The sequence below is a fragment of the Stenella coeruleoalba genome, assembly GCF_951394435.1.
Source record: "Stenella coeruleoalba genome assembly, chromosome: 15".
In the NCBI taxonomy this organism is placed as follows: domain Eukaryota; kingdom Metazoa; phylum Chordata; class Mammalia; order Artiodactyla; family Delphinidae; genus Stenella; species Stenella coeruleoalba.
The window spans coordinates 83541155-83550701 of NC_137161.1; the positions used below are offsets into that span (position 1 = coordinate 83541155).

Genomic DNA, 9547 nt, shown 5'->3' on the forward strand with positions numbered 1-9547 from the left:
GAATCCGCCTGCCAATGCAGGGGACACGGGTTCGAGCTCTGGTCCAGGAAGATCCCACATGCTGCGGAGCAACTAAGCCCGTGCGCCACAGCTACTGAGCCTGCGCTCCAGAGCCCGCAAGCCACAACTACTGAGCCCATGTGCCATAACTACTGAAGCCCATGTGTCTAGAGCCCGTGCTCCGCAACAAGAGAAGCCACCTCAATGAGAAGCCAAGAGTAGCCCCCGTTCGCCGCAACTAGAGAAAGCCCGCACGCAGCGATGAAGACCCAACACAGCCAAAAATAAGTAAATAAAATAAATAAATTAAAAAACATAAAAACAAGCAGGACCTGTCTTGACTCAAGGGGCTGGAAATGCAGGGCCAGGACTGGCACCAGGGTGTCCTCTGCTTCTCAGCCCTGCCCTCCTCTGTATTCAGCTCCTCCTGGGCTGTGAGTGGAGGAGACTCAGCGGGAATTCAGCAGCTCACTCATGCACAGTGCCATCCAGAAGGAAAACCATATGCTGCTTCTGGATCTTTCCCAGAGGAGCAGGGAAGGACTTCCCTGGAACTTCCCAGGAAACTCCCTGAATTTCACTGGCCCGAATCAGGGCACATGTCCAGTCCTGAACCAACCACCCATCCTGCACCGGGCACAGGGCCGGTTTCTGTGAGGGGTGGGGGGAAGTCCTGTCTGGAGGAGGCTGCTGCATAAGCAACCCACCCAGAACACCCCACACAACCGACAGATGCCTGCCGAGCTGTGACGTGTGACGGTGCCTGCGAGGAGAAGCCTGAGGCATGCGGCCATCCATCCACCGCAGGGGTGTGACTGTGCCCTGACACCACCCAAAATATCTGAAGAAAAACATTTAAGGAGAAAAAGGCTTGTACTTAACCCACTATTACAGTTGTAAACCTGGTGTGCTAAACAGAATGTGCTGTGAACAGATAGGGAAACTAAATTAGATACCCTGTACCTGAAATGACACCATCTTTCAGAAAATCTGAGCTCAATAAGAACCTCATAGTGCTAAATCCTCATCGTACATATTTCAGCTCCTTCCTTTCCTTCAGCATCAGTACCAACGACGATCCAGACTTGGGGTCCGACAGAGACCAAAGAACTGGGACCGTCTTTGATCCAGACCCCATGCATTCACGTTTTCAGAGGTAAACTAAAATAGCCAGGGCTCTCTTTTCTACGTTGCTGCAGTACGTGGGCGTGCGCCATGCTTCTTGGTCATCCAAACCCTAAGGGCTTTTTCTCATGAAACACTCTGCCACTAACATTTCTCTCTGTATTTCTCCCCACGAACTACCATCTATTAAGTTTCAGTCTATCGTTCCACCCTATCGAGATCTTGATTCCATCACCCAGGGTATCAGCTACTTACTCCCTCCCAGTTTTATCATCATCATCTACAATCTGTAAGCCTCCCTCCTACATCCCGATTCAAGCAGTGATAAAACACGTTGGATGGTAGCATGCCATGCAGCCCTGCCTTTGACGGATGAGTTTTCATTTACTGATGCATTTCTTTATCAGCCACAAGAGTGCTCAGCTCATCCTACAAACCACAGTAATCGACAGGGAAGGTTTCCAACGTTTTCAGACATTCTCAGCTAAACGACTGTCTGCAGAAAATGGTAACATATAGAAAAAAACTATCAAGAAGAGATATAACTTTTACAACTCATTAATAAAGGACAAAGAACCCAATTTAAAATTGGGCAAAGAATCTGAACAGACATTTCTTTAAAAATAATATAAAAATGGCCACTGAGCATATGAAAAGATGCTCAATATCATTTGTCATCAAGAAAATGGAAATCAAAACCACAATGAGGGCTTCCCTGGTGGCGCAGCGGTTGAGAGTCCGCCTGCCGATGCAGGGGACACGGGTTCGTGCCCCGGTCCGGGAAGATCCCACGTGCCGTGGAGCGGCTGGGCCCGTGAGCCATGGCCGCTGAGCCTGCGCGTCCGCAGCCTGTGCTCCGCAACGGGAGAGGCCGCAACAGTGAGAGGCCCGCGTACCGCAAAAAAAAAAAAAAGAAAAAAAACAACACAATGAGATAGCATTTCATATCTACCAGGATGGCTATGATCAAAAAGTCAGATAGTAGGTGTTGGTGAGGATGTGGAGAAACTGGAACCCTTATAAAGTGCTGGTGGGAAAGAAAAATGGTCCAACTGCTTGGAAAACAGTCTGGCTGTTCCTCAGGAAGTTAAACAGATTTGCCATGTGATCTAGCACTACCACCCCTACGTACATATCCAAGAGAAATAAAAACATAAGGGTATGTAAAACATGTATGCGAACGCTGAAAGCAGCATTATCTGTAACAGCCAGAAAGTGGAAACAACCCAAATGTCCACCAACTGACAAATGGATAAATAAACTGTGGTATACACGTTCAGTGCAATACTAATCAGTCATAAAAAGGAATGAAGTGCTGATACATGCTCTAACACGGACGAACCTTGAAAACGTTATCCCAAGTTTAAGAAGCCAGACCGAAAGGCCACATCGTGGATGAGTCCACCTATATGATGTCCAGAACAGGCAAATCTACAGACAGGGAGTAGAGTAGTGGATGCCTAGGGCTGAGGGAGTTGGGGAGAAATGAGGAGTAATTGCTAGCGGGCACAGGAAATTCTTTTTGGGGTGATGAAATGTTCTGAAATTGGTAGCGGGGAGGGTTGCACGACTCTCTGAATATACGATAAATCACTGAATTGTACACTTAAATGGATGAATTGTATGGTATGTGAATTGTTATCTCAAAAAAGCGATTAAAAATGAAGAGGTGTTGGGAATTCCCTGGTGGTCCAGTGGTTAGGACTCCCCCACTGCAGGGGGCCCGGGTTCCATCCCTGGTCTGGGAACTAAGATCCCGCAGGCTGCGCAGCCAAAAAAAGAAGAAGAGGAAGAAGCAGTGTCAAACAGAAGAGACTAGCGTTTACCTTTCATGCTGACACACACGATGGCTGACACGGTGCATATGATAACTGCCAGCAGAATGATGAGCACGATCAGGTAACTGCTGAGCAGGACGCCACCAGGACAGTCCAGCTTCCCTCTGTGCATGAGGTACAGCGTCAGGATGCCGATCCACCTGCCGAGACACAGGTAGCGTCAGAAATGGAATCCAAGGAGCCGCTTTGAAAAACACAATGGAAGGAAGTAAATGGAGTTAATACTTTCCAAAACAAGGCGAGGTTCACTTTGGAACTGAATCTTCCTCAATAACATATTTACTAAGTCAATTAAAGAGTATGGCTTTTTTTTATTTTTAATGAGCTTTATCCTTTCTATGCTTACATCATCGTTTTTATTCTGTACCTGTTGTAGTACATTTAAAGCTATAAGTAAGCAAATATAATGTGAACTGCTGGAAAGTTGCCCCATCATGACTCCAAAGTATATACTTGATCAGTCATCAGCGAGAGACTTTTTACTTCTGTGGATTAACAAGAAACTGACAAACGCACGCCGTAATCTGCTGGGTGTAGTACAAAAACAAGGGGATGGGAAGCAAGCTATGGAAAGATGTTCTGTGGTGAACACTGATCAACTTGAAAGGACAAGGACTGCAGACTCATAAGTATATTTTGTAATTCAGGACAGAACAATGAAAGGCAGCACCCAACCATGCAACGTCATAGTGGTTCTTCACTAGAGTTATTTCAGAATCCGGCAGGGAACCATTTCGCGAGAACGCGGTATTAGAGATTCAAGGCCAGAAGAGGAACTGGACTAGATAACTTTTTATGCTTTTGTCAGTTTTGTGATATTACATCCTTGTCTAGAAATAATAACGGGAAATGATCTCAGAAAGACTGGCCCTGAAAACTATGAAACAACTAAGAAGCAGCTCATACTTTCATGTTTTTAAATTCCTCTCCCCTTAAGAATCTACTTTTTAATAACGATGATATTACTCTTCGCTCAGACCCTCTGGGACTGACTTTCAGGCACCCAATTCCACTCCCCACGGATTCCACATTTTGAAAGACTAGAGAGAAAATGCCAGTCCTGTGTGCTCGTCGAGGGATTCAGCCACAACCGGCTCAGGAACGGCACGAACGGTATTGTTGCCATTCCTGCGTTTGGCAGACAAGATGCAGTGCGTTTCCATGCAGAACGCTGGAGCGATGCTGATGGCTGTTCCCGGCTCGAGGCAGGAGGTCCCGAGGCCACGGCTTTGGGCGGCAGCGCAGTCCCGGCGGCTCCCGGGCCCGGGTCTCGACGCCCCGGAGGGGTGCCCGTGCCCTGCAGCGCCGACGTCCCGCCGGCGGGCCCACCCCATGACGCCGGGCACGGCGTCCCCGCTCTGGGCCGCCGTATGCTGTCTGGAAATGGGGAGAGCAGCGGCACCCACCTCCTCGGGCGGTGGAGAGGACCAGGTACAAGAACGCAGGGCAGGCGACACGGTCCCTGCCCTCGACCGCCTCGGCCCCGCTCCCTCCTCCGTCCCGGCCGCCCGCTGCCCGCAGAGCCCGCCCTCACCACAGCACTCGCACGAACAGCTCGAAGACCCCCGGGAAGACCAAGTCGTCGCTGGCGATGGCCCAGCGCCGGCCGAACAGCACCATCCCCGGCATGGCGAAGTACCCGCCGCCCGGGCTCGGGCCGGCTCGCCGCGAGCGCGCTGCCACTCGGAGCCCCGAGCCCTCCGGTCTCCACCGCCGAACCGCGACTCCGCGCAGGCGCACGCTGGGGCGGGTGAGGGGGGGAAGGGGGGAGAGAGAGTGAGAGGCCGAGACCGGCGCACGCGCACTGAGCTCCACGCAGCGGCCGCTGGGCCTCTGCGCCTGCGCAGGTGAGCTGACCCGGAAGACGCAGGTGGGCCTCGTAGGGACTTCGCAGGTATGAATTTTGTAGATAAGGAGTCTTCCTGACCCGAAGGGTTAGCTAGCCCAGAGACCCCCAGCAGTCAGTGGCGGATCTGGAGTTCATACCCAGGTCTGTGGGGCTGCAAGCCTATGACGAAGTTGCCCCCAGCCCCGACCGATCCTGGGATCAGGAGTGCCTCTTTGGGACCATTCCCTGGTTCAGGGCCTGAAGCCACACGGCAGCTTTGTGCTGGGGAGTGGGGAATAACCTGATCTGCCCTCCTTCCTCCCGAGCAGGTTCTGACCACTTCTCAGCCCCTCCATGCCCCTCCACCCTGGCCCAAGCCCCCTTCATCGTGTACCTAACCCGGTCTCCCTACTGCTCTCCCCCACTCTGCTACCCCACCTACGGTGCATTCTCCCTACAGCAGCTGGCGTGACCTTGTTGAACCGTCAAACGAGGCCCATCAGCTTAGGATCTTGCAAGGCTGTACTCCAAACCCCTAGAGAAGCTTTTCCTTGGTAGTTATACAGCATAAGTCTGTAAATGCGTGATTATCTGCCTTCCCGGGTTAGGGTTACTACTTTCTCCCTCCTTCACTCCACTGCCTGCCACCTTTTTTCCCCTGAAATACATCAAGCTTATTCTCGCCCCAAGGTTTTCAAAGTCCCCGTGTCCTTTGCCAGGGACGTTCCTCCTGCAGGTATTTCCCTGTCACTCTCTCACTTCATTCAGCCCTCAGCTCAAGTGTCACTGCCTCAAGAGCCTTCCCTGGCCACTTTATCTAAAACAGCCCACCCATCGGTTCCCGTTCCTTTGCCCAGCTTTAGTTTCCTTCACAGCTCTTAATCACTCCCGGACATTGTATCACATGTGTTACCGCTCTCCTTCCACCTTGAGTGTGTTAAGTTGCCTGAGCCTGGAAACCTTGTCCATCTTGTTCACTGCAATGCACATAATAGAGCACATTAAATGCACTTATTAAATACTTGATTAATGAACAAACAAACATTAAATGTCAAAATTTTCCAAGTCCGAAGAACCTTCAGTGGTCTTCTAAAGGGCAAAATTTCAGAGTTAAATAATGTTAAAAAAAAGTAATAATAATAAACTGTATTGACGGTTGTGAAAATGATACAGGGAATTGTAAACAAGGAAGTTATGAGATTTTTATAGAAAAAGAGGATCATTCAATCATTCATAAAATAAATATTTATTGGGCACTTGGTGTGGCCAGAAGTGACTTAATCAGAGAGGTCAGGGAAGACTTTCCCTGAAGAAGATATTAAAATGAGATCTGGAGGAAGAGTAGCAATTAAGGTGAAAAAGGGTGATTCAGAAGTTAGAATGTTGTGCCTGTGATCACATACATTCTTTTTTTTTTTCCCCAGTTTAAATAAAAGAGGGAATTTATTAGAAGAATACAGTTTCTTATGGGGACTCCAACAGCAGAAGTGGGTTAAGAGCTAGAAAGAAGCCTTTCTGGAGGACAGGTCATGTTGTAACCACAAACGTTTACTTCTGGGTTTTGCAAGAACATGAATAGGATATCCTAGAGGTCAGTCCTCCCTGCATAGTGCATAAGGGACTAGAATGTGGCTTCATTTCTGCTGGCTTTTTGATCCTTACATTCCTTTATGCTGGCTTCAAACGTATCAAGCACATGTTGGCAGATGTCTATTCATGAGCTCAGTCAGGCCTCTCTGAAAGGGCTCAACAGCTGGAAGGGCACTTCGAGTCTGTATGTGCAAATTAATTTTGCTCTCTGAAGGATGGGTTGTAGTGTAACCACGAAATTCCACTTCCGGGTTCTTCATGATCATGTAACGAAGAGAATTTCCCAGGATATCGTCCTCCTCGTGCAATACAAATGTCACACAGTGTCTATCTGTCCCAGCTGCCTGGACCATTTCCAGGGCTGTCTTCCTCTCGTCTTCAGCCATTGGGGTCTTCAATCCAGCCAAAAATAAATGAATTAATTTAAAAAAAGAGTAAACAAATTTTTTTAAGGTAAATGTATTTTTTTTAATTAATTTATTTTTGGCTGTGTTGGGTCCTCGTTGCTGTGCGCGAGCTTTCTCTAGTTGCGGCGAGCAGGGGCTACTCTTCGTTGTGCTGCATGGGCTTCTCATTGCAGTGGCTTCTCTTGTGGCAGAGCACTGGCTCTACGCGCACCACCTTCAGTAGTTGCGGCACACGGGCTCATTAGTTGTGGCTCGTGGGCTCTAGAACACGGGCTCAGTAGTTGTGGCACAGGGGCTTAGTTGCTCCATGGCACGTGGGATCTTCCTGGACCAAGGTTCAAACCCGTGTCCCCTGCATTGGCAGGCGGATTCTTAACCACTGCGCCACCAGGGAATTCCCTGTATTTTGTATAGTTCTAATCACTGCAGGTATATTCTGCCATTTCCACATTAACAGTATTCCATTGATTGAATTAGAGCTATTGTATTTATTTATTTTTTAATATTTGTTTTATTTGGTTGCACCAGGTCTTAGTTGTGGAAGGCAGGCTCCTTAGTTGCGGCACGTGGGCTCCTTAGTTGTGGCATGTAAACTCTTAGTTGCGGCATGCACGTGGGATCTAGTTCCCTGACCAGGGATCGAACCCAGGCCCCCTGCATCAGGAGCGTGGAGTCTTATCCACTGTGCCACCAGGGGAGTCCTGAATTGGAGCTATTTTAAAACAATATATTGTGCCATCGTGTGGGTATGTCATACAAAGCATAGACGGCCCCTTATTTTACAGTTTTTTTTCAATTTTCTATTAAAAATAGCTATTTTAAAAGTTTTTAAAAATCAACGTTAAAAAATAACTAGTTTTTGTTACTTCCAAATGAGATATCCAAGTCAAAGCATAGCTCTTGAAAAGGTGAATGACCCATCATGACTTCTAAATGATGAAAATTTTCAAATACAGAGAAGATGTCTGATACCTAAGGACCCACCATCCGATTTAACAAGGGATAACATCCTGCCATATTTGCTTCATCTTGAATTTGGTGGTGGTGGGGGGGGGGAGATCTTTGATATCCTTCCCTGCTTGTTCTTTCAGGTTAATTTCACTATGTATCTGCAAATAACAGCAGGTATTCTTCAGCGATTTCTTGGCATTTCAGTTTACCTTCATATTAACTTGAAGAAACTGATCTTTATTCTGTGTTTCAAACTGATTCACATCTTCCTCTATTTCTCCCTTTAGGACTGGATTTTCTTTGAGTAAACCCCTATGTTCTGAACAGGATTAATATGCTTGGATTTAATGTTTGCTCTATTGTCTGTGTCAGATGGGGGTTGGGATGGGGGCTTTTAGCCAGGTGATCTTTCCATCAGTTAGACAGTTGTTTCTCTGAGCATTCTTTAAAGCCCTGAGATCTTCAGTTCTCAGAACTTGAAGTAAACACATCACTTAGTTTTAGGGCACACCAGTTTTCCTATTACAGAACTATTTATTGTCTTAGAAAACTTATGAGTAAATAGGTTCTGTATTTCCATTCCATTTTGGTAATGGAGACTCACTTTTTAAGTACCCAAGGTCACACTAGGTCAGAAATCTGGAATATTACGTTCTGGTGGTATAAAAGTATCCTTGTCATTGTTTAAAAGGACTAGTGCTATATCATGCTGCAACTTGCTTTTAAATTGCAGGGACAAATTGTTCCAGAACGGGAAGAGAATGCCCTGCCCAGCACCTGCACAAGACTCTACACTGCAAAGGCTAACCCAGATCAGTTGGCAGGCGAGGGAGCGGTGGTTACTGGGCAGAGTGCAGGTTCCTTGGAGTTTCTACATTCAGCCACTACATGGTGAAGCACACAGGAGAAGACCCCACATGGAGCCCCAATCCAATCAGCCCTCATCAGACCTCACTGACAGCAGGTTTTACAAGGTACGGGAGTCACTTTCTGAAGATGCAAGCTCTCTAACAAGGGCAAAACTACTGAAGTCGTCAAATGGGTCAAAGGAACTCTGGCCGAACTGGTTCCAGCCGGCTTTCAAGGCAGCTGTCCCAAGTTAAGCACAAAGAAGGGGAGGGGAAAGAGGGCCCCTGAGGTCCTGAGCACTTGATGTACCCCAAGCTCTGTGTTGTGAGCTTCAGGACATGGGCTCATCTACACCTCGCAGAAATCCTGTGGCAGGAGTCTCTGCTGGTAACTGAGCGGGAACAAGGCTCACGTTAAATCCAAGGTCAGAGCTAGAGTGTGGGGGAGCCAGGACTCAACACAAGTCTGACCCCAAAGCTTGTGCCTTACCTAGCATTCCCACAAACCACTTACGATTTCTACTGAAATGGAATCTTTGCTTGATCTTTCCAGGAAACTGTCCAACCAATTGGTATCTTTGGAAAGGCTGGGCTGGATCTTCCCTAGCAAGCCTTCCACCTGCAACTTTTTTTTCTCCAGCCATTTCTCTCTTTGACCCGACTATAAAAAGCGGGAAACCTTCCTCTTCTTCTTTTCTTTGGCCATGCTGAGCAGCTTTCAGGATCTTGGTTCCCCAACCAGGGACTGAACCCACCACAAGTGAGGCGCCGAGTCCTAACCACTGGACCACCAGGGAACTCCCTGGGAAACTAGGATGCCTGTGATTGAACTGGACAGGGAAGGGATTGGTGTCTGTAAGCAGCCTATAGCCAGCAGCTTTTCAGAGTTACTTAGTGGGCAAATTTGTTAACTTTTTAAAATTTCCCTGTATGTTTACATTAAAAAAAATTCACACAAAT

The 9547-nt window shown here is 47.8% G+C and overlaps 1 protein-coding gene across 2 annotated transcripts in view; it reads right to left on the reverse strand.

The window, feature by feature from the left end:
* The window catches only part of DAGLB (diacylglycerol lipase beta), a 30591-nt gene extending 25911 nt beyond the window's left edge, over positions 1–4680 (reverse strand). For both annotated transcript variants that reach the window (XM_079945363.1, XM_079945362.1), the window contains exons 1-2: positions 4498–4680; positions 2952–3103 (exon numbers count right to left, since the gene is read on the reverse strand). In XM_079945363.1, the coding sequence (XP_079801489.1) occupies positions 2952–3103; positions 4498–4592 (247 nt within the window). In that variant the 5' untranslated portion in view covers positions 4593–4680. The remainder of the gene's footprint in view (positions 1–2951; positions 3104–4497) is intronic.
* Between the last annotated feature and the right edge of the window lie 4867 nt (positions 4681–9547).